The sequence below is a fragment of the Ambystoma mexicanum genome, chromosome 8 (assembly GCF_040938575.1).
Source record: "Ambystoma mexicanum isolate Mex_15411 chromosome 8, UKY_AmexF1_1, whole genome shotgun sequence".
Lineage (NCBI taxonomy): Eukaryota > Metazoa > Chordata > Amphibia > Caudata > Ambystomatidae > Ambystoma > Ambystoma mexicanum.
In genome coordinates this window covers 1,665,041,021-1,665,066,544 of record NC_090929.1, presented here as the reverse complement: position 1 = coordinate 1,665,066,544, position 25,524 = coordinate 1,665,041,021, and the positions used below count along the sequence as shown (strand labels likewise).

The window sequence follows — 25,524 nt, the reverse complement described above, 5'->3', positions numbered from 1 at the left end:
ATGAAGAAAATTTGAGAGAACGTCATCAATCTCCCCAGGATCACGGACATGGTACATCTGCTCAACAGAGCCACGGTCTTTTCAAAACTGGACCTAAACAAAGGATACCATCAGTTAGAACTCCACAAAAGATCCAGATACATCACCACATTTGCTACTCATCTGGGTCTCGAAAGACAACACTACGATTCTTCGGACACATCTTCTCTAAAAGTGGAATGACACCGGATCCTGAAAAGGTCAGTGCCCTCACAAACGCCTCACCACCGAACTCCATCACCGATCTGCGATCATTCTTAGGCCTAGCAAGCTACTGCACAAGATACATAAAGGATTTTGCATCGGTCAGCGCACCCCTGAGAGCCCTCACCAAACAACGCGGAATTCAGATGGTCAGATGAATGCCAACAAGCATTCCAAATCATCAAAAAATCGCATTGCGGATGCCAAGAACATGGCGTATTTTGGCACACAACTAACACAAAGGCACACAACTAATTGTGGATGCAAGCTCGGTTGGCTTAGGGGCCATTTTGACTCAACTAGATCGCAAAGATGGTCAAGCCATACATGTAGTATCCTACGCAAGTCGCAGCCTCTCAAAAACTGAGCAAGCCTATTCACAAGCTGAAAAGGAAGGTTTGGCTGTAGTTTGGGCGTGCAAGCACTTCCACCTATTTCTCTATGGAAAACCTTTCACAATAGTCACGGACCACCAACCATTACTGTTCATTTATGGCAACGCCCAGGCCAAAATACCCTCTAGGATAGCCCGATGGGCCCCAAGGCTACAAGACTACCATTTTGACATCATCCATAGGCCTGGGAAGGAACACAATCCAGCGGACTTCCTATCACGTCATCCCAGCCAAGATTGCAGCCCAGACCCATCCATAGCAGACCAATACATCATGTATGTGGTTCAAGAAAATGCCCCGCAAGGGTTAGACATGGAACAAATAGCAAAGGAATCCAACACAGATCAAGCATTACAGATCTTCCTGAGATGTCTTGAAACGGGTCACTGGAAACATGCAAAGCAACTCGAGGAGAATGTAGGAGATGAAACTAAACAGGACATCACATGTCTACTGGCCGTAAAAGAGGAACTCGCCAAAAAAGAGGAAGGACTGTTGCTCAAGGGAACCAAATTAGGGATTCCTCAGACCCTAAGGAAAAAGGTCCTTGAGCTTGCACACGAAGGACACCAAGGAATAATCTCTACCAAAATGATGCTGCGGGAAAGTGTATGGTTCCCTCAAGTGGATGAAGAACTGCTCAAGAACTGCCCCACCTGTGTAGTCCTTAACCCTCAAACCAGACCAGAACCACTCAGAATGAATGAACTACCGGAAGGGACCTGGGAAGAAATTGCAGTGGATCACTATGGCCCACTAGAGGAAGGTGAATACATCCTTGTAGCTATTGATGAATATTCAAGATTTCCAGACGTGCAAATCGTATCATCCACAGTGGCGCATCATACCATCCCTGCGCTGGATCGGATGTTTGCCACGTATGGCATTCCAAAAATACTGAAATCTGACAATGGGCCCCCTTTTACAGGACAGGACTTCAAAAACTTCGCAGAGTACATGGGTTTCCATCATTGAAAAGTAACACCGTTGTGGCCCAAGGCCAACGGCACAGTTGAAAGATTCATGAGTAACATCAAGCGCACCACGCAAATAGCTCACCTGACAAGAGAACCAGTGGAAAAATTATTGTGTCAACTAATGAGAAACTGTAAAACCCCACACAGTACCACAGGTAAATCGCCGTCAGAAGTCATGTTTGGAAAAAATGTGAGAACCAGATTACCCCACATAGGTCTGGAAAAGAAAAGGTACCAAGGTGACGGTGAAACGAGACAGCAGGATGCGTCATGAAAAATGGACATGAAAAAAGTGGCTGACAAGAAAAGAAGGGCCTGAGAAAATGATTTAGAACCAGGAGACATTGTCATTGCAAGACAGCCACAAAACCGCAAGAACATGGCAGCGTTCAACGAATAACCTCTCACCATAACACAAAGGAAAGGATCCCTCATCACGGCTGAAGATAGTACCTGTGTTATGACAAGAAATAGCTCTCACTTCAAAAGAATGCCAGGGATCATACCTCTGATTAAACCTTGCACACCAGGAGGTACAGAGGAACGGGATGTACCCTACGAAGGAGACAGGGAAGATTCCGGCACAGACAAGCCACTTTGGCTGTCACAGAGAACTCGAAGAAAACCACATCGCCTCATAGAAGAGATGCCATGATCCCGAACGTTATGTTTAGTATCGGGGGGGAGGGGGGTGATGTCGACACTCACTCCCATGTCACGTGGAGAGGAACACGGGCAACAGGAAGGGGAGGGGCGGGATGTGCGTAGACTCAGGCAGTTCCTGAGAAGTTGGAAGCGAATAAAGATGTGTTGATAAAGTCTCCTGCGTCCGTCCCTCTTTGGAGGGAAATATCATTGGCCGGAGCATGTTGATAGACCTTCCCACATCTTCACAGTCACGTTGGCAGCATTGCCCATACTGCTTGCCGTTAACTGTAGCCATTTTGGCGCTGCAATGGTGCCTAGGGGTTAGGTGGGGGGGCCTGTTCCCTTCTGACTATCAGCGGCTCATATGCTGGGCCCCCCACGCACCTTCTCCTTACCACCTTCGCGAGTGTCCTTACATCGCTCTCCTGGTCTTCGCAGAGCCACTTGCGTTGTCCGCTGTACCCACAGCCGCCATGGAGTAGTGAGTTTGCTTGCTCCGCCACTCTCACATCCGTTCATCAGAGTTAGCTGGCAGCGGTGTACATACTGCCCACCTTCAGCTGATCACAAAGCCTGGGTTTCAGCTGGCAGGACTTCCTCTGGCGCACTTCAATGTCTGTAGACCCCTCTCGCCTCGATCTGCTCGATGCTGTTGTCGCAGTCTGGCAGCTTAGTACCGCAGGCTTCCTTTGTTCTTGGCTCCACACTGCAGTCTCCGGTCCGCCAGTCACCTTCTCCTAGCTGCTGCTAGCAATCCTTAACTGTCTCCGCGCAGTTCCTGCTCCAGTCAGAGTGCCAAGGCAGCGAGGCATTCACTGTGCAAATGTCACTGTTTTAGCAGTTAACAGCGTTTTCTGGTACACAAGTCACTTGGCGTTCTACGATCCCACGCCGCCATCTTCCTTTCTTCTCGTTCTGTGCCGCCACCCTTCAACATGGTGTAACTTGCCGTAGGAAGTGTTTCAGAACTCTTCTTTCGGGTAGCTGCCTCCCTGGAGTTGGAGTCCTTGGAGAACTGAGGTCAACACCAGTTCAGGTCATACGCCACAAACTCAGCCTATTGTCTTTAAGAGCCATGGTAAAGTGGAAAACACTGGCTCTGTATAGGAAGTATTTATTGGGCAATTCTCCATCAATGTTTGAGATTTTGAAAAGTGCATTAGATCGTACTAGAGAGGAGATCCTAGTGGAGTGCGAGGGTGGAGGGGAAGTCCTGTAATGGACTACTTGCTAAACTATGTGTTACTGAGGTTGACTTAATTACAAATACAGATATGGTTAAAGTGAAACTGTGGAAACAAGACTGGATTGGTTCGCAGGATGAAGAAACAAAGTGTAAACTTTTTTATCATCTTAAACATGAAGTCAGAGGGGGCCCTCGAGAGCCCGAGCAACATGGCGGCGGGTTAGTGGAGCTCTGTCGATAGCTGGATTTCCCGTTAACGAGCACGAAATGCAGATATAAATGGTATACCATGGATCGGAAAGGTAGAGGAGCCGACAGGAAAAGAAAAAAAAAACTCATGAAAACGCGTACCTGACACTTAAATAACTGTCAAATGAACCCTGTGGGCACCACGTCATGTAAGAGAAGGAAAAAAAAAGCGCGAAGAACAACCCATGAACGGCAAGCAGCTAGCCCAGCAGGCATTTCGACACAATCTCCAAGTGACAAAGGAGGAAAGGGTGACTGGAGTGCCGTGCAGCAAAGAATGACAGGGACACCTTAACGATCCATCTCGCCGGAGCAACCGGGAGGAGAAGGCGACTGCGAGTGTGGTGCGGCTGGAGGTCGGGGTATGCAGCAGTCAAAGCACCCATAAACAGCCACAGGGAGAATCGAACCCCCCTGTGGGCATCGCAGAGAGAAGAAGAGTGCTCTGGTACAAAGGCGCAGAACGGATTGGGAACACCCGCATCCCACAAGTAAGTGAACACCTGGCGAGGGGCCTTTCCTCCCACACCCCAGCTGCATTACGATCCTGGTCCCGCCAGCCTGAGGATGCAGCCCGCTGCGGGACATGTTTGGCTGCTCGAAGTTCAACAACACCTGGCACTCTAATTACACAGTCACCACCCCCATGTGGGCCCGCACATCTGCTGCTCTAACCCCAGCCTCCTGACCGCAATAGAAACCACTGCAGCAAACAGCTCCTCTGGGCGGCCTGGCAGATACATCCGAAGAGAGCCGGGTACGGGAAGAGAGTCACTAACGCGATGCCAACCGCTGGGAAAACTAAGCGAAGCAGGCCAATTCTACGGGTCACAGAAAACTCCACATAGGAGAACAAATTCAGCACCAGAAGCACATCATCTCCCAACCTGGTCCGTGGCCTACCGCGAGACACAAGCAGCCGCAGCCAGCCGGTAATATAAAACTCAGCAGACACCCAGCCACCGCAAATAACAGGGAGGCCCGCAGCACCCGGACCCGAATGCCACGCTGACCCTAACTCAACAGGAAACAACAGACCGTGAAGAGCAGGCTACCAAGACGCATACACAGGTCAGAACACGGGGCCACAAGGTTATAATTGAATCCAGATTGGACTACTGTAATGCCCTCCTTATAGGAACTTCAGGCAAAAATCTTGCCAAACTTCTAATTGTACAAAACAACGCTCTCAGGGCTGCCACGGGCCTCTCACGTAGTCAAGTAGTCACGTAAGTAAGTACGTAAGTAGTCACGTAGTCAAGGAAAGGATCATCTTCAAACCCCTTGCCCTTACGCACAAGTGTCTCCACTGCCAGGCTCCCCCCCTACCTTGTCCAAAGAATCTCCAAACCTACTATCCTCAGGCCCTCCAGAACTCCCTACTGCAACCTGATAACTGTCCCCAGGACACGCAAAGCTTGTGCCGGAGGAACCAGCTTCCCAACCATGGCCGCCACTTTCTGGAAGGCCCTCGCTCCTCACATCAGGTTAATTGACTCCCACTCCGCCTTTCGCAAGGCCATCAAAACAAGACTCTTTGTTTGAATCATCCTGTACTTCCACACTCCTCCTTGTACCTGTAACTAAGTAATTTGCTGTCATCTCTGTATGTGTAACCACGCATCTCTCTATCTGTAACCATGTATCTCTGTATGTGGAACCTTTTACCCTGCACTGTACCAAGTCTATTCTAATGGGTGGCTTCTTTGTAACCCTTAATCAAGCCATCTTGAGCATTGCTATAGCGCCTCGATGCCTGCGGGCTGCGGTGCGCTCTACAAATCCAAATAAATAAATAAATAAAAGCGGGAAGACGGGAGCTTGCAGAGGGGAAGAATCTTCATTGGAGACAACGAAGCCAGACGCTAACTGAAAGGCAGACTCCGCGCGGGGCAGCCTACCCCTGACCACCCAGCGGCGTCCACAGTCTATCCCGGGGAGAAACCCCCGACGACCAGGGCCCCCTGTTGCGGGAGTGAAGGGACAGCACGTCTGTACAATAGCTCCGGTGCAGCAAAGACCACCATAGCTGCCCACCAGTCACGTGTAGCATACGCTCAGGGTGGAAGCCCTAACCCCTGCACAAGCCCTCCCGCAGGCACCCCACGGGGCACAAGCACAACTGCGGGGCATGCAACAAGGACCCCACGCTCTGGACGCCACAGACACCCTAAACAGCAAACAAACAGGACCCCTACCAAGAAGGTCAGCGCGGAACAAACCAGAAATGGAGATACAATCACAACTCCAGGCCATACTGGCCAAGATGAAACTAAATCGGCCAACGCACACAGGAAACTAATACGACGGAACAAGATATCAAGCGAGACCTCCAGGATGTGCAAAGCCGACTGGCGGCACTGTCCGAGCGCACCACTGACAATGGACAGTGCATCAGTGCCCTGGAGGACAATGAAACTACGGAAAACAAAATGGATGGGGTCATACGGGAGGTACGGCGACTGGGTGAACGGATCGAAGACCAGGAAAATAGATCCTGGAGGAACGTCGTCGGATTCGTTGGGGTTCAGACATGGAAAAATTCATAAGTGATCTCCTGCATAACTGAGCTCTAATTCCTAAACCAGCACTAGGTGAATGCCAGCGGGTAATCACCGTCCGCCTACTGAATTTTCAGCACAAGGTAGCCATTCTTAAGGCATACAGGGCGGCAACGCCAGTGCGATTTGACGGATCAGAGATACGAATTTTCAATGACTACTCGTTAGAAGTGTCAAGAAGGCGCAAAGGCTTCAGCCCCATATTTGAAGCACTCAAAAATACCAACCATAGGCACTACCTTAAGTTCCCAGCAGTGGGGTGCATTCAAGCACTTGTTCGAAGAACCAGAATCCGCCTGGCGATTTTTACAACAGCATAGCATTGTGATGAAGGAATTCGACAATGCGCCAACAGGCCCGCTGAAACGAGATCTTTCTCTCTGCCCCGGCATGAGCGCCCGCAGTCTAAAGGAAAGTGGCAAAAGGCTGGCAGAGGACCCAAGGGCTGTGACCTGGATAATAGAAAACACAGCGGGACATGAGCACGGACCACTACTAAGGCTTAACCGGAGCGGTAACACCCACCAAAGCCTACTGCGAACAGGTGTCTAGGCACAATGAAGTCTTGGCCCAACGAATTACAAGATACAAGGAGAAGACGAGTTAAAAGTAAACAAATCTCCATGAAAATTTTCGGGGTGAAGGAAAAGAAGATCGCCAGAATGAGCGGCTCCAACAACACACGCCAACCTCAGCCCCATTTGGGCTACAATGACAGAATATATGGGAAACAGCGGCGAACCCACGGTTTGCACCCTTCGACCCCATATATGGGCTCTTCAGCCTAGTATTGGGCTAGGGCCGCCAGGCTGGCTCACCCAATGTTACTCAAGTTTGTTAAGTAACGGCCCACGGTTGGGCCCAAGTTCAGTTATGTTGTTGAAGTTCACCTACAGGTTTGTTTAACAGGGGAAAGGGAATTGAGACATGCTCAGTACATATAGCAACACCCACGACTAAAAGCGTTAAGGGCCCCCAGGACCCGACTACAGGACACATCACACAGTTGCATAATGGCTAAGCTCACTCTAGTGATGTTAAATATCCAAGAACTTGGCCACCCCATCAAAAGTAAGCGACTGCTTAATTACATGCGAGATCTCCAAGAAGACATTGGGCCTCATGACGACCCTTGCGGTCCGGAAATAACGGTGGCGGTAAACCCGCCGCCACCGTTGTTTCCGGACCGCCTGATCCCGACCCCTGCAGGCGGGAGGTGATGTTCCCGCCAGGTCTGACCTGGCGGGTTTAACACCGCCCGCCTGCAGGCGGACGAGGAAACACCGGCAGCATTACAAGATGCTGCCGGTGTTTCCATGATCCCGATTCCCATTGAGTCCCATAGGACTCAATGGGAATGGGGATTTACACCATTCCGCCTCCGTGATTCCCGGAAAGCCGGGGTTGTGATGCCCCGGTAATTCCGGGAATCACGGAGGCGGAATGGTAATACGAGTCCGGCGTTAACCAGGCGGTTTTACCGCCTCGGTTAACGCCGGACTCGTAATGAGGCCCATTGTCTCCCTGCAAGAGACCCATCTCAACCTCACTGAAGCTGAAAAATTGGTACGACACTGGTTGGGCACCGCAATACACTCCCCGTGCCATGGGAAACAGGTGGTATCAATTCTAGTGCACAAACGGTTCCCACTGCAAGTGCAGTACACATACCGTGATAAGGAAGGGAGGGTGCTGATCCAGGGGCTGATAAAACAACAGGCGATCACCCTTTTAAACCTATATGCTCCCACAACAGACACCAACCTTTTTCACCCACACGTTCTCCAAGTGTGCCCAATATATGGGGAATCTAACAGTGATCAGGTGGGACCTGAATGTGACACTGGACCCCGTTTTAGACCGCCAAGGGATGCAACCCGACAACACACCCTGCTGCAAGAAAAGACTGACGCTACAATTGATAGATGTATGGCGATACACCCAGAAAAACCAATAGGATTTTACACACTACTCTCACCGCCATCACAGCTACTCAAGGCTAGATTACTGGCTAATGCTGGCCAATAAGACACACACAGTAACCTAACGCAAAATACTCCCGATCACGATTTCAGACCATGCACCGGTCACTCTGTGCATCACACTTCCCCGCCACATAGCCCGTAAAACCCGGTCATGGCGCCTAAACCTCCGTACTGTCCAATACCCCGAAGTAGTGGGGACTATACGAGACGACATTGTAGGGTTCTGGGAAAACAATGTAACACCGGATTTCACCCCATACAGGTGCTGGGACGCTTTTAAGGCATGCCTCCGAGGTCAATGTATCTCGCGCTGGGCATTCAAGCAGAAAAAGTGGAGGGGAACATGAGGCCCGCCTGACAGCAAAACTTAGGACACTGGAGACACAACACAAAGCAACCAGGGACGAAAGGCTCTTAGGGCAAATCTGAAAAGTCAGAACAGACATAAGACAAGCGACCACAGACAGGGCACGAAAATCATTCACAAATTGGTCGCAAAATTACTACTATGAGAGCGATAAACCTCTACACCTAATGGTTCTAGCACTGAAAAAACAGCAAGCCCCGTAAAGGATTGCTGCTACAAGAGACAAGGCTAATAACCTGGTAGTAGGGGACGAACCAATAAATGCGAGGTTTGCGGAATTCTACCGGGAACTTTATGCCGCCACAGATACATTCACACCACTGGCCATTGAAACCCTCCTGGATTCAATACCCATCCCTAAAATATCCCTGGAACAAGCAAATACACTCGACTCCTACATCACTGAAACCGAAATCACACAAGCAATACTATCCCTCTCCCACGGGAAGGCAGCCGGCCCTGACGGCATCCCAATTGGCTTCTACAAATAACATAGTAGAAGACATTGCCCTGAAACTGGAAGCCGTATTCAAAGAAGCACTTGACCAAAAACAACTTTTTAAGTCAATGTTGGCTGCCAACATTATAGTCTTTCATAAAGGAGGCAAGGACCCAGAAATATGTTGCTCATATAGGCCAATTTCATTAATAAACTCTGATGCTAAGATACTGGCAAAATGCCTCGCCCAAAGAATCGATAACACCTTACCACATCTGATACATAAAGACCAAACAGGCTTCATTAAGGGAAGACACTTTAGCGATAACATCCGCATACTCCTCCATATAATAGAGTGCAACAGAGAACCCCAAGACGCCATTCTGGCGGTAGAAGCGGAAAAAGCCTTTGATAAGGTCCAATGGGAATTCATGTTCGGCGCGCTGCCCAGATATGGCTTCCCCCCTGAGCCTCGTCCACCTGATCAAACTCCTGTACACTGGCCCTACCGCCTCAGGGTTGCCTCTGCCGAATTTCCCCTTCAGTCGGGCACTCGCCAGTGCTGCCCGCTCTCGCCTCTGCTTTATGCCCTATCTATCGAACCCCTAGCCATCATAATACATACAGACCCGAATTGGACCGGCATACATTAGGGATCAGAAGAACAGAGTATCACTACACGCGGATGATCGGCTAATTTATACCAGTGAAACTGTAGCGTCTATCCCATACATTAAATCACTACTACAGGATGTGGGCCCTATGGTGGGGTACAGAATAAACTGGAGTAAATCCGGAGTAATGCCCCCGAGACAGGATGTACAGTGGGACCCGGGCGGGATAGCACCATTAGCCCTCCAACCCTGTTTCATTAAATACCTGGGGATCCATATTAGTGGGTTACCAGACATTTGGTCGAAAAAAATTGGTCGACCAGACAAATGGTCGAACCAAATTGGTCGAAAACCAAATGGTCGAATTTTTATTTTTTTTTATTTTTATTTTCACCTTTTTTTTTCTAAAAACCCATTTTTGTAAAAAACGGAAACCCAAAAAATAAATATATAATTAAAAAAAAAAATGTGACCATTTGGTTTTCGACCAAATTGCGTCGACCAAATGTCATTCGACCAGTTTTAGGTCGACCAAATGTCTGGACACCATATTAGTGCCACAATAGGAGAACTACGAGACCTGAACCCCCCCATCCCCCGGGGCTTTCATAGCATGAAGGCGGATCTGGCGAGATGGGACACACAGCGCTATCCCTGACAGGAAGGATCAATGCCCTGAAAATGAATAAGTTTCCCAAGCTAATATATAAAACCATGATACTCCCCAGTAGCCCTACCATAAGTATGTTCAAGGAAGTAGACACAGCCATCACTAAATTCTTTTGGCAGGGAAAAAAAGCCTGTATGCACCTGCCCATTTTACAAGGAAGTAAAGCAAACGGTGGGCTTGCAGCCCCCTCGCTAAAGGCCTACTACCAAGCAGCACATTTGTGCTGGGTAAAAAGATGGCTAAACACAAATGACACCAGCTGGCGAGGTATGGAACTGACTCTAATGTCCCCACTCACGCCAATAGAGATTATGGCCACACCGCTGTCCCAACTTCCACAGACACTGAAAACGCACTCCATCATCAGGGCAACCATCCGACAATGGCCCTTTTATAGACTCTGGGCTATAAAAGGGGCCCATAGTAAAATTGCACCACCATGGGCCAGCATAAGATCGGTACTGGCCTACGGGCAACCGCAGCCGATACATAAGAACCAGTCATCAGGGTGGACGAACACAAAGGTGATGGACATGACAGAGGAAGGGTTGCTCATAAGCTTCCGGAAAGCCCAACGCCTGCTAGGACTGGGTGAGGGAGACTGGTTATGCTATCTCACTATCCAAGCCACACTTCTCAAATACACGACCACCGAATCCCGCCATTGCCCTCCCCTAGATTGCGAGAGAGAAATGGAACAAAACACTGAAACAGCTCCACGTCTCCGCACATTCTATGCTATGTCCATACTAGACAATAGGAACAGAATGCAAGCCCTAGCCGCACTCTGGACGGAGGACACAGGAGTCCCAATCAGCAACTCCGACATGATCACATACTTCCAGAATATCCCAGAAGTTTCGACTAATCTCAAAAACAGACAGATACAATACAAAATTCTCCACAGACTTATACCCCGGTCAAACTCCACAAAATGGTCCTACATCCCTCGTCGGCATGCTGGAGGGGTTGAAAAGATGCAGGGAGAATGGGCCATATGCTCTGGTCCTGCCCCACGCTATCCACTTTTTGGCATGAAATATATAGACAAATTGATACCATAGAGGGGGCTGACTTGCCCTACACCGCCAATGCCATGATCTTGGGGGCGGAATGCGACGACTGGCATGCAGACGCACTTATATGCAAGCTAATTAGCCTCATACTATTCACTGCACGCAAACTCTCAGTTGCACGCTGGAAAGTACCTTCACCGCCCTCTCACGAGGAATGGGCCGCCACTCTCTCGAAGACATGCATGCTAGAGCGGGCCGCCTTCAAGTGCCAAACCAGGCTCAACCCAGGGAGGGGGGAGCGATTTGCAGAATTACTTGAGGCTCACCCGGGCAGCAGCGTGGTGACAAGCGGTCGCTCCTGGTTGTGCGGGCCTGAGATCAGGGTCTCACTATCTGCCCCTCAGATACCCTTAGGGCCGGCACAGGTCCCAAGGGAACGAGCAAACAGCAGCCTTCAAAGATCCTTTGCTCCGGCTCTCTGGAGACACGGCTCCCAAGCCACGCTGCAGTGCCTCAGAAACACCAGCCCAGCATCTCAGCACACAGTTCTCCTCTGAGCCGTCAATCCTCCTGCTCTCTACTCCACAGCTTCTCTGGTCCAAACAACGCACCAAGCTCGCTCATTCAGCTGTGCAGAATCACACCTTTTATAGTTGGAAAAGCAGTCAAGTGGAGTCAGGTGTGATTGATAATTAGTGAGTGCCTGACTTTCAATGGGACAACTTGCTTTCTACAGCCGGTTTCCCTTACATGCCCTTATGGGAAATCTTCACAACTTCCTCGTCCCAGTATTTGTTGGAAATGGGGAGGGGGAGATTAAATGAGATTGCAAATGATCTTTATGAGTGGAATAATCATAGGGGAATCCCTCTGTTTTATACCAATGGGGTGATTCCCTTTTGTTGTTTCCTAACTCCTGGTTCCCTGCCATATAGGTACAGATTTTGATGGATTCCCCTTGGGTCTAAAATATGGGGAGATAAATAGGTGTTAAGTTTAAAGTCATATTGTTGTTTCCTCTGACCCACCTAGCTGCCTACTTTTGTTGTAATAGGGTATTCCCGCCTCCCTCTTGGATCAGGGACAATGGCGCCTGCATATTCCATAAAGGCGTCAGGGACTTCTTCCTCTTTGCCTATTATCCTGTTGGGATACTGCGTCTCACCTGGAGTATTTCCATGATCACAACCCTGGACTCTGCTACCCAGGTGATACTCCCTCGCTCGCCCACCCCCAGGGTTAGGAACCGAAAGCTACGGCCTTCCCCAGGCCAACTGAATAGAGGATTCTTGGGGTCTACATGGGAGAATACCCCTAGGTTTCTCACAGGTGGAACCAGTCTTAGTGCTTGAACTTGTGATGCCCTACATTGTTTTGGCCAAGAATGTGTGTGTTTTTAAGTGGATGGATGATAAAGGTTTTCAACATCCCCTCGACCTCTGGGAGGAGTTTGGTGCTCTAACGTCAAGCAGCCTGCCTCAAGTTCACATCCAGAAACCTCTTGAAGCCGTATCTAAATGACCTACAGCAGATTTGAAGATGACATGAGGTATTGTTCTGTGCTCCCTTAATCCGGCAATAAATTGTACTTTCCTGTAACTTGGCCGGTCTGTAGCAGAGTTCTCCATTTCTCGCCAGAACTTGCAATTACAAGCAGCAAGGATGCCACCTGAGTTTGATCGACAAAGGTGTAAAGCACTGTTGCTGTCCACTTTCTTCCCCAACACATCCATGGCTTTCCCTGTGCTAAAGAATCAGAGGTCTCTGACAATTGAGATGGGGATTGTAGCCCATAGACAGACAATGTTTCTCTTGCTAACCTGCCGGGAACTTGCATCCAGCTTTTGTTGATTGGTGTCACATCTAGGGCTACTCCCAAATTGTTATTGCTTACCCAATAATGTCACGCTGGAGGGGAACCCCGCTCTATCTGTATTGCATGATAGGATGTCAGCCCATGATACTACTACACAACTGGATGCGTGTCTCGCAATGGTAATTCCAAACATCACATGTCATCAGCAATTTATTCAGGGAACATTTTGAATGAATGCATGGTCTTTTATCTCCCCTCTTCCTACGCAGACTCCAAGAAAGAAACTCAAAGAGGGTTCCCTTTTGCCTTCAACTGAAGTTTGAGCTCGAAACAGTCCCACAGAGCTTCTGGAAACAAGGTCCTGTCACCTCTTAACAGGGTCAAAATGACTATGGAGGTTTGTGTTACTTTTCCAGTGGACATAGATTTTGACATGACCGCTAGAATGATTGCCCTAATGAATGACCAGATGTTAGGGCCTATTATGAACCAGTGGAAACAGCTCAAAATGGATACATTGGCTTGGCCCAAGAGTGTTCTCTGGCCTATCAACATTAATCACATCAGCTCTTGGGGGGCAAGCCGTGAGCTAAGGTCTATGTCCCAAGTTAGTGTTCATGGGTCCTGGCCCCTGAGAAGAGGAAACCAGAAATGGGAGCTCACATAAAGCGCATGCATTGTTGCTGACCACTGAATGCACAGTGCAAAGGTGTGGCGTTGCTGAATCGTGTCTAGGGCAGCTCGTTCAAGACCAGATTCTGACACCGTGGTTTGACAGGCCATTTCCTCGTTGTCCAGTGTCTGCCCTTAAGCTGTGGACACATGCTTGGCATGGTCGTTCCTGGGCTGCTTCACCATCCGTGTCACAAAGACATTTATGGTTGGACTTATCATCAGCCAGTCACTCGGCACACTAGACGGCGCCTTGGAAGCACACATTTTCGCCGGACCTCAAGAGGGTGCTTATGAGACCCCTTTGCTTTCTGGAGTCTGTGCTCCAGAAATAGTACTGAGGCACAAGGTCTGGGGTAGAATCCCAATGAGGCAAAAACAAAGAGTTGATGGCTGAAAGGTTTAGAATTAATCTTAGCCTTGTGAGGAACCAGGAATGAGAAACAGGCACGAAGGACTCATAGTGGTTGCTATAAACATTTAATGAAATAATAAAAGGGTTGGAAAAAGCCTCACTGTCTCTATTCTAGGAGGTATTTCCCTACCTCAATCAAAACTAAGGGTCTGTCCGTGTGCCAAAATGTCCAAAGCAAATATGTCCTGTGTCCGAAATCCTATCCAACCCTCTCTTTCCAGAAACGAACTCTAAGGTGATGAAGGATATGTCTTTGGCATTGAAAGTGCACAAATGTTCAGGTTCAACAAAAAAGGTATAACTCCAACCAAAGCAGATAATGTTCAACGTTCCAGGGAATGGCTCCTTTCCCTAGGTTTCTTCAAAGGAAAACAAAAGTTTAAAGAAACTTCTTAGTAGCACAAAAGGATAACTTTCTCCTCTTGTTGTCGCAATTCACTCCAGCAGAAATTAATCCCCAGGCATTTTATGACATTCAGTATTACTCAAATCCCAAAGGCATGGATCTTTTTTGGGATTCTCCTTTCAAAAAGAATAACGCATCTTGATTTCGAGACCCAGACTCATAAGGCATCTGGTAAACTCTCTTGCCAGGTTCTTTATTCGCATTCAATGCAGTTCACACGTCCTAAGGGCATGGGTCTTACTTAGGATTCTCCTTTTACATATATATATGCAGTTCTCTTCACACACTTGGCTTTGCCTGGTATACTCTCCTGCCAGGACTTTTATACAACACACTATGCACAAAAACCAAGAGGTATTTATCTTTTCTTGTTTTCTTCCACCTTCTTATAATCTTCTCTCTTGTTATATTTAATTTACTTTATTTCCCAGTTTGTCAAATCCTGGTATTGTGAAGATTAGTGAGGAGGCACAAAGGGGATATCTCATTTCCCACTCTACACAAGTAAAATCACCTTCTCTGGTTTCTTATAACAGTTCCCCGGCGTCCCAAACCTCCACCGTGGGCTCACCGGTATTGTGTCTCATGCTCGGCTTCGTCTGCTCTCCTTTCGGGTCTGTTTCCCGTATCCGCTGTATTCGCCAGCTTTCCCCAGCAGCGGTATAGTGCTCACGCAGCATCCCGGCTCTCCAAGCCAGCGCAAACCCCGTTTCTCGGCTTCTCATCCCATCTTCGTCACTCTTGGGTTTCGTCAGCTTCACTTTACCCTTGGCAGCGTTCTCCAGCAAAGCAGCAGCACAGTGTTGCTTTAGCGCTCCGGTTCTCCACACCGGTGCGAAGCCCCTCCATCAACTTCTCATCTCGCCACCACGATCCCATCGCTCTCTGGGACACGTGCCTGGTAGGGACACAGTCTTCTCCCTGCTTGCGCTTTTTTCCTTGAAAGGCATGCCACGCACCAACCGTCCAGTTGGCATCCGGAGATAAACTCTTTCTCCAAACTTTCTCTCCAACTGACAGGAGTCACCTGCTCCCATCGGCTTCTCTCCAGCTGATCTTCCTTCAGCTGTCTGCATTTTTAATGTCCTGGCAATGCATGCTTCTTTCCAAGGACTAGAGCGCGGCGTTGGCTTCCGCACTCTAGTGATCCTCTTCTTAGCCCAAGTATTTTCAAAGGTTTCATGCACATGGGTTTGAAAATCAGTTCTGGTGAATACAGGATTTTGAAAGATGCCATCAGCAAGTCTTGTGGGCTGTTGAAGGGGATTATCACAATAGGCCATTAAGGCATGAGGGATGGATCGGACATCCCTAAAAGGAAAAGGGGGATACTGCATCCCACCCAATGTCTGTTCCCATCCCTAAGGGTCATCTCCCCTCATGTGATCCTCCCTCTTAAAGCCGCCCCCGCCCCCGGTCAGGATCAGGTTGCGGCTGCCGTCCTCTGGCCACATGAGGAGATACCTCCGGGAAAGGAGTAATGACATCATCAGATTCATCACAACCTCTTGCATAGATCTGGGAAACTCTACAGACCATTGTTCTTCAGCCTGCCAAAGTATTAAAGAAAGGGTGGGGTGGGACAAGGCCCAATTTGCATATGGTCCTTCCTCTTAGTTAATATCTTGGAAGGCTGAAAACAATGGTCTGGAGGTCTGCCCAGAGCTATGTCTATGGTTTCAAAACCTTCCAGCCATCGTATTTTGGTATTACTTAAATCACCCACGTGGGACTGTATACCCAGGCATGGGCCTGAGCCTGCTGGCCATAGAGACCCAAACAATATCTCACGAGGGACACCCAATGAGGCCATAAAGGGCCTGTGGTTGATTGTTGTCTCGTGCAGAAGGGATGTGCCTAGCAGTTCGTGCTGCACTGCCCCTTTAGCGATGGGAGCAGGGCGATTTGTATATGGAGTCCCGGTCTGATAGCACAGCGAGTAGAGCGCTCGCTTTGACATCTGTATAGAGCCTGCTGACGCAGGTTCGAATCCCGGCAGGGCCAAACTCAGCCTTTCATCCTTCCGAGGTCGATAAATGAGCACCACACCCCATGGGTAATAATAGGCAGCGCTCAGATACCTGAGGGTTCGTAGCGCTATATAAATGCAAAATTATTATTATTATTATTTACCCTTCGATAACAGCTTGGTAGGGTTGCCAAGAGCTATGCCCATGGTTAGGATTAATTCAAAACCTTCCAGCCATCACATATTGGTTTTGCCCTAGTTCTCTATACTGCTGCTCAGCAAACAATCGCCCATTCCTCAGCGTATAGAGAAAAGGGGAAAGGATGTTAGTATGAAAGAATTATTATTTTTTTAACTTGATTTTTATTGGCATTTTAGCACGTAAACAACAACAAAACATTTAACAAGAAACCCAACACCCCTCTCTTCACTCCCCCCAAACCCCAGGTTCAAGAGCGTCTTAGAATTGCCACACCTATCCCGGATCAACCACCACGACCCCCCCCCAGCTGCTGCTCCCTTTTGAAATGGGCTGTAGTCCGTTGACCTGCCCCGTGATTAGTCTGCCACCTCGATGGCGTCTATTATGCCCATGAGTTGCATGCTTCGTGGACACCACCGTTGCCTTGTGCCATCCCTCAAGAAAGCAATTATAGAGACGCAGTCCGACCTGAACTTCAAGTGATCCCTTTGAACTGAATACGTAAGCCACTCCAGCGCCACCAGGGACCACATCTTTGTTACCCATTCGTGATCTTGCGGTGGGTCCTTCGCTTTCCATCTGCGGGCTAAGACCATAGCAGCTGCCATCATCATCATCATAACATACAGCTTGCGGTCCGCCTTTGACTTGATTGCTGCCAAGGACCCTCCCAGACCCAGTATCGCCAGTCCTCTATTCCCCCTGCAATTGAGTCCCAAGGAATGTTTGAGTGCGTCCCAAATCCCCGCCCAATATTTCTCATGCTTTGGGCACTCCTACCAGATGTGTTCCCAAGTGCCCACTAAGCCGCAATCTCTCCAGCAGAGTGGGGGAAACACCGGAATACATTCTGTGAAGTTTGTCGGGGGTCATATGCCACTGGAAGAGTAACTTCAACCACATCTCCCTTATTTGAAGGGACCTTGTTAGCTTGCAAATCTGCCTCCATAACCACCCCCAATCCTCATCCTCGATGACCGACCCAGTAGCTTGCTCCCACCTCTTCACATAGGGTCGGGACGGAGGATCCTCACCTGCTTTCATGTGCTTTTACAAGTCTGTGATTAAGTGCTTGTCCCCCGACTCCTTGCTGAGATAACTTTCAAAGGAGGTTCGTTCCCGGGTAGCAGCTTGCTTTAGGGTGGGATGGGTGAGCCAGTGTCTAAGTTGACAGTAACAGTACCTCTCCCTTTCATCCAGCGCAAAGTCCGTTTTACATTGATCAAAGAGCTTAACCTGACCCCCCTCAAACAAATCACGTACCATCCAACTGCCCCCATGATGCCATTGCTGAAAAGCTATCGGACTTTGCCCAGGAGTGAACTGCGGATTGATAAATAGGGGGGTGAAGGGCGATGGATGGGCCGTTAGATGGGCCTGTTGCACCGCCTCGTCCCAGGTGTTGGCTACTAGGGGAGTAATTGCACTTTTATACATCCGAGGTGGCCTATCCTGTTTCGGCTTCCACAAGACCCACTCCAGGTCCTCCCCTACAACCACCCTGTCCATGGGCCTCCACACTTTCCCCCGGTCGTCCCTTTGCCAATCCCGGATGACCTTCAGTGAAAGAATTATTTTAGATTTTCTTTAAGAATACTTATGAAGCACTGCTTTGATAGTTATTAAGGTGGACCTCTTTTGAAATCATCATGGGCCATCATGGCTTATTATCGTGAAATTGGATGACATTTGTCAATATGTAAACTCTCCTCTAAAGTGGAACATCATTATCACTATTACAGATGGGAGGATTTTTTGGACAGTGAATTTAAATATTTAAAAGTATGGTTCATCAGGCTACTTGTTGTTGAAAGCATGTTAAACATACGTGCCTGCAGTTCCATGACCACTCTTGCAATAGCAGCTTGCACCACATTGGTTCGATCCAGGCAGTCCATACAATTCACCCGAAAAATCCCATCTTGTTTGCAGATAACACCAGCCTGGTCCACCCTTCCAAAAATAGGAGAAACACAAAATGTGTTAATACATCAATAGGAAATTACTTTTCGCCATGCAGCCTGTGGAATAGTACAAACTACTCAGCCTAATGACTCTTAATGGCTGCCCCTTCCTGCAGACTCGATATCGCACCAAGAATTTCTTACAACGTGAAGAACAAAAGAAAAACACTCCTTTTGTGCCCCCCACTCTCTAACATAGATACCAGAGCTTCCATACATCTGTCACACTCTTGGCAAACGTCAAAACTGAGAGAATGAAAAGCTACCTAATGGCAATCTTAGTTCCCAATGTCATGACCCATGCACAGGATCTCATTACACTTTATTACAGTGAAAACACACTGTCAGTTTTTTTACTTTTATTATTGTATCTCGTTTTAAATAATGTATTTTACTTAACTTTATTTAAACATCTGTTTATTAAGTTTTTGTGCAAACAAAACACTTGACCATGTAACCAACCTCCCTCTCCACTCTGTCCCACCATCATACCCACTCCTCCCCCACCCGATCCAACTCCGGAAAGCACTTAACATCCATAGACCTTTGGGATGGGTTTTTCCTGTTTCTTTGCACCCTCAGTCATTGAATACCTCTCTGATCCCCGGCTAGTCACAATTCGAGTTCACTCATCCTTTCGTTCAAGGGGGGGGGGGTAATCCAGTGAGGTTTGAATGCAAGTGAGCAGGGTGCCCCATTTCACTGCAAAGGCATCTCAGTCCTCCTCAGTTCGCTGTCCCCTTACTATTGCTTTTTCCTCAGTAGCCCAGGTTAAGACGTCTCGGGACCATTGTTGCAGCAGAGGGCCAGCACCAAAATGCAAAGCCACTATATCTTAGTAGTGTGTTTCCTTTCTTTCCCTTTCCCTCCTGGGAGCATCCTCAACAGACACACCCTGGGTGTGCACTGCAAGTGTCTACCCAGCAGGTTGTTGATTCTGTCAATCTCATGCTAATACTTTTCTATGCATGGGCATACCCATACCATGTGCCAGAAGTCGGCGGATTTGCCCCTACATCTCGGGCAGGTGTGTTAGTTCTGTGTTCATCATGTGAAGCTTTTATGGTGTTAAATACACTCTGTGTATGATATTAAAATGGATCAGTTCAAAGCGCGCATTTTAGCCCACTTTTTCTCCTCGAGTGGTTCCCCCAGGTCCCGTTCCAACTTTTCCTTCACCTTTAGGGGGGGGTAGTGACTTACTGTCTTGCAGTGCCGTGTAGAGTCTAAGTCACTGCATGCCTTTCTGCTCCCATCATTATGACAGTGTGAAGAGCTGGGGTTATTGGGGGTTCTTCTGGTAGAGTCCCACTTTTTAGCTAGGATCTTGGTCAGCCAGGCGAAGTTTATGAATTGCCCTTCTAGCTTACAGAATTCCTCCCTCCAGTCTATAAAGGGGTATCCATCCCTCCCTCGAATAGATCCCCTAGCGTGGTGAGATTGACGCTTGTGCATCTGCTCGTGCCGATGTTGCTCATGATTTTCACGATTTCATGGTCTTAGTGGTATATCGGGGCTGCATCCCTCCCGTAGCTTCAGTTTGATACATGCTCGCCTCCAAACCTGAGGGACCACTGCCGTTATGCATTTAGTTGGGGGTCCCCCTGTATTCCTCCATAATAATTCCAGCCCACTGTGGTGTCTCACAGGCTCCCCTAGTAAAATTCTGTCCGTCCCCCCCACCTCAATGCCCCATATGGCTGCCTGTGGAAGCTGGGTGGCTATGAAATATAATTCGAGGGGGGCGTGGCCTGAGCTCATGGTGTGAGGTTCCACCTGCTTGGAGCTCCCGCAGAGATCCTCTACTTCATCCTGGAAACTTGCAGTAGACGGTGACCTGAGTGCAAACAAGCGCATCTGCCCGTGGGGAACTAAGGACTGCAAAAGCGGATGGGCAGCTTGGCGAGCTGGCAGAGCTGCAATCGGAACGTGGGAGGTGCGCAGCGACACGAAGCAACAGCCTGAAGGTGACTACTACTCCACTGAGCAGGATAGGGAGACAAATCAGGGAGCCTGCGGGGCGGCCACTGCCGACTGGCACCACGGACTGGATTGGAGTGCCCAGACTGCGGCATAGCAGGTGTGGGCGCAGTGGACCAGGGGAGACGGCACCTGCCAAGCGCCAGCATGGGATCTAACGAGTGAAGTCAAGCCGTGAGTGCAAGCTGCAGGAACGACGCAGAGCCCAGACAACTGTTCACAAATACAAGGGTTGGGCGGAAAAGAATGTGATGTGTGAAGCCGCGGACGCCCTGAAGCAAACGAAAGGTAGGCCAACAAGCAGGCAGCACCCTGGTGGCCACACTATTGACTAACTGGGGGTTATAACAGCACAGCAATTCAAGGGCAACGTGATACACAAGAATGCAGTGGAGGAAACCCATAGACAGGGGGTCACATACAAACTAAGAGGAGCAAGTAGCCCTACAAGTCACGACTCTGGCACATTGTAACATTGGGCTTGGAGATTGCCTGTGAAAGTTGCAGTAACTAGCCACTACGCTACACTCGCCGACAATAAGGGAGGCAGGGAAATGGAGCTGGGTGGCACGCATATCTTTGTAGATGCAGCACCACACAACGGCGTACTGAGTGTAGAGGTTGCTGGCAAGGGCACTGGTAGCAAGCGTGCAGCGGACCACACAAGACACAGGTCACTAGGCGAAGTAAGGGGAAGAGGAGGACGGAGGCAGGAAGCTGCGGCCCCATCCACTGCACAGCATAATCGGGACATTGCATTGAGAAGACGACCGGAGTAGCCAGCTATCTAGGAGCGGTACTATTTAGCGGTTGGCTAATTCCTATTGGAATATATGATGCTATTGTGCTGAGCTGGGCAGGGGGAAGCTGTGTTCCACCCACTGGGTCAACTGCAGTGCAAACCCACGACAGCCACTGGTCAAAGCCATAATCAGTCATAACACCAACTCTGCTGTTAGTGGACCCTCAGTTCACATGCAGTAGCTCAGCGCATCCACAGTGCACCGATTGGTGGAGGGAATAGACCAACAAACATACCGCCTAAGAGTGCAGTTAGCCAGCAGCTGGCTTGACTCGAGGCACTTCGCCCACATACAGATCAGTCAACACGAGGTGGTGGAGAGACTGCCACGCCAACGGCAGTCATTGCAGAGCTTTCACACTGATAAAGCGAACATGCCCCCAACTAAAGGAAAGAAGGACCCCACAATCATTGACTCCTTCAATGCGGCCAAGCCCAAGGGGCAGACACAAAGCAACGGAGAGGTTCAAAAAGGTCAGTCAGACACAGAAGCTGGAACCAAGGAGAACCAGGTACTAGATGCAATTGCAGCTTTGAGATCCTTTATAGACACCAAAATTGAGGACGTTAAAGCTGATATGCAACTGATGCAGCAAGATGTTCGCAACCTCACAAAGAGTCACGACCGCAGAGACAGGGCTGAAGGAAATGATGGAGTCCACAAAGGATCTCGAAAAGAGACTATCAAAATTGGAGAAGAAAAATGAGGCACTAGAAGCCCGGGCAGAAGACATGGAGGGACAAGCCCGGCGCACCATGGTATGACTGCTAGGAATTCCGGAGGGTATGGAAGGCCCAAACCCCACAGATTTTGTTGAAAATCTACTACTGCAGGAAGTTGGGGCAGGTAATCTCTCACAGGGCTTTGTAGTAGAGAGAGCCCATAGGGTCTTGCAGAAAAGACCACCGCCTGGTTCACATCCTCGCCCTACGATTGCAAAAAATTCGGAACTTGCGGGACAGGGAAGCCATTCTGAAATACTCGCGAGAAGGTGGAGAGATTAGGTGCGACAACTCCAACATGGCCATTTACCCGGACTACACGCCCGCTGTTCAGAGAGCAAGGAACTCCTTCGTGCTAGTCAAAGCAAGGCTCAGGCAATTGAACCATAAATACATGTTGATGTACCAATCTAGGCTCAAAGTAATCTATAAAGGTTGACCTGTCTTCCTCGAGACACCGGCAGCAGCCACAATGTGGATGTAACACAGTAACTTAGACAGAGGAGAAGTAGCAGTCACATGAGAGGAGGCTGACCTGCTGGGGGAGCGAGGAGGGGAGGGCCAACATGGTAACTGACGGGCCGGCAGGAGCGCTGCCATGTGGCATTGTTCGCACACTGCTACTGGAATTAAGTTTCCTCTCTGTTATGCTTTTTCAAGTACGGTGGGGGTGAGACCAGGTCCCTCGCTCAGAGTAGAAATACCCACACCACAAATTGTTAGGTGTCGGTTTGTTACTGGTACCACAGGTCGCACACAATGGCCCGGACAGGCCAGCAAGGTGCGGGGCACTTGAGCGCTCTGGATGGTACGCAGCTGCTTGTTTTTGGTTTGTTATTATAAATGTTCTTCACGGAAAGTGGCATGTAACATGAGGAGTGCACCCAGGATATTGAATGATCAGGCAGGGGCAAAGGTTGTCCGAACAGCGAATAAGCTGGGAGTGTGTGTGTCGGGAGACTGGTATGCAGAAATGGGGGGAGGCACAATACAGTCATGGCTGTTGACATCCAGGTGCTGACATGGAATGTCCGGGGACTGGGCACATACTTTTACAGGAACCGTGTGAAGTTCTTCCTCAATAGGAAAAAAGGGTCTATCACACTACTGCAGGAGACCCACCTAACATAGGAAACAATGGCTACAGTTGAGGAGCGCTGGGGTGGCCAGTGCTTTGGGACCGCTTACTCCAAACATGCCCGGGGGTTCTCACCTGGATAAACCCTACAGTCCCCTTTAAACTACTGGAGAGAGAAATGGACCCGAAGGGAAGATACTTGATACTGAGGGGCTGTATAGAACAGATGGAAATATGCATAGTAAACTCCTATTTTCCCAATCATGGAATCCAGTCGCGCCACAACACACCATGTGCTAAGATAGCCCCATTTCGAGAATGTTTTTTCATCTGGGGTGGCGTCTTAAATTGTGTGCGAGATCTAGCCTGCCCGTTACCTGAAATGGGGCAGCCACAGGGGCACTGAATGCGATGCTTGGGGCCCTAGATCTGGTGGATGTGTGGAGGGAGTTACATCCGACGGACAGAGGTTACTCTTACTTTTTCTCGCCGCACCACTTACACACTAGATTGACTACATATTTGTGGCCAAGGCCCACCTGGCTCAGGTGGAATCGGCACAATATCTGGGCAGGTCTATATCGGACAACTCACAACTGCTGCTGACTTAGAGGGTTCGAGGCCCTAGGCCCCCTATACCGCTTTGTCATATGCCCACGTACGCGCTAACGGATCTGGCCTTCAGGGAAGAACTGAGGAGCAGATTAGAGGAATATGTTGAGAGGAATGTAGGCAGTGTTGAGAGGTGGGGCACAGTATGGGAAGCTATGAAGGTGGTGGTGTGGGGGGGATTATTGCTAGTGTGGGAGGCATCAGGAAAAAACACGACTAGAATTGGAAAGGTGGGAAAGCGAAATAAAACAAAGTCACACATGCTAGGGACAAGAGAGGAGGAGCTTGAATTGACATGAATGAGGGGTGGTTGCCAGGAGGTGTGGGGAAGATTGTCAAAATTTGTCTACTCAGTCAAAACCAACAAAGCACACGCTGAGGGTGATAAACCAGGTAGACTGCTGGTGTGGCTGTGCAGGAGAGAACACCCAAAACACCCGACCACGGAACTCAGGGATGAAAAGGGCACTGAACACAAATCGCAACAAGCAATTAACGACATCTTTGGGGAATTTTTACTCCCGCCTGTACAGACACGACCACCAGGTACTCCAAACAGACATACTAGGCACACTTGCAGAAATAGGTCTGCCCAAGCTGGGGGCACCACAGCAAGAGGCACTGGAAATGGACATAATAGCTGAAGACATATCTGAGGCGATAAGATCACTCGCCTCGAGCAAAACAGCCGGGAGCGACGGGCTCCCCCTGGAGTTCTATAAGACATATGAGTCAGTCTTGGCCCCGGTGCTACTTGAAGTGTTCAAGGAGGAAAACGAGAAAGGGGTGCTGCCAGAATCCATGAGGGAGACCCTAGTGATCCCGATACCCAAACCAGGAAAGCCGACTGATGAGTGTGACTCATACCGCCCACTAGCGATGCTAAACTACGATGTTAAGATCCTAACCACAATACTAGCTAAGCGACTGAGTAGGGTCATAGGGGGTTTGATCCACAGCGATCAAAATGGTTTCATCCCGGGTCAAAGTACTGCGTTAAACCTGCGTATACTGCAACATGTCCTGGCGCAAACGGTAAACTCTCGGGAACAGTACGCCATACTCTCCCTAGACGCCATAAAGGTGTTCGATTCAATATATTGGGAATGGCTAGTGGCAACACTAAGGGAATTTGAATTCGGTGACCAATTTATTAAATGGGTGCAAATACTATACACAGCCCCAATAGAGAGAGTGAAAACCGGAAGGTTATTTTCAGCCCCCTGGGACATACAGAGAGGCACCAGGCAAGGATGCCCACTGTCTCCAATGCTCTATGTGCTAGGACTAGAGCTGATAGCAATATATCCAAGAAAGCAGTTACTGGATGCGGGCATTTGGGTAGGGGGAGTAGCATCTGATTTTGGTCAATGCGGACGATGTGCTGTTGTATTTGAGGGATCCACACCTAAATGTCCCAGTGGTTCTGGACATATTAGACAACTACCCGAGAGTGTCTGGGATTAGTTTCAGCAAAACTAAATCCTGCATATTCCCAATAGCCGGGTTGAGATGGAAGGGCACAGGGGACTGCC

The 25,524-nt window shown here is 49.1% G+C and overlaps 1 protein-coding gene across 3 annotated transcripts in view; it reads right to left on the bottom strand.

The window, feature by feature from the left end:
• INPP5F (inositol polyphosphate-5-phosphatase F) overlaps window positions 1–25,524 on the bottom strand; it is a 2,244,937-nt gene that overhangs the window by 815,285 nt on the left and 1,404,128 nt on the right. For all 3 annotated transcript variants that reach the window (XR_011268751.1, XM_069611942.1, XM_069611943.1), the window contains exon 13: window positions 18,663–18,783. Coding sequence is in view for 2 of the 3 variants with exons in the window: in XM_069611942.1 (XP_069468043.1) it covers window positions 18,663–18,783 (121 nt within the window). In the remaining variant the exon portion in view is untranslated. The remainder of the gene's footprint in view (window positions 1–18,662; window positions 18,784–25,524) is intronic.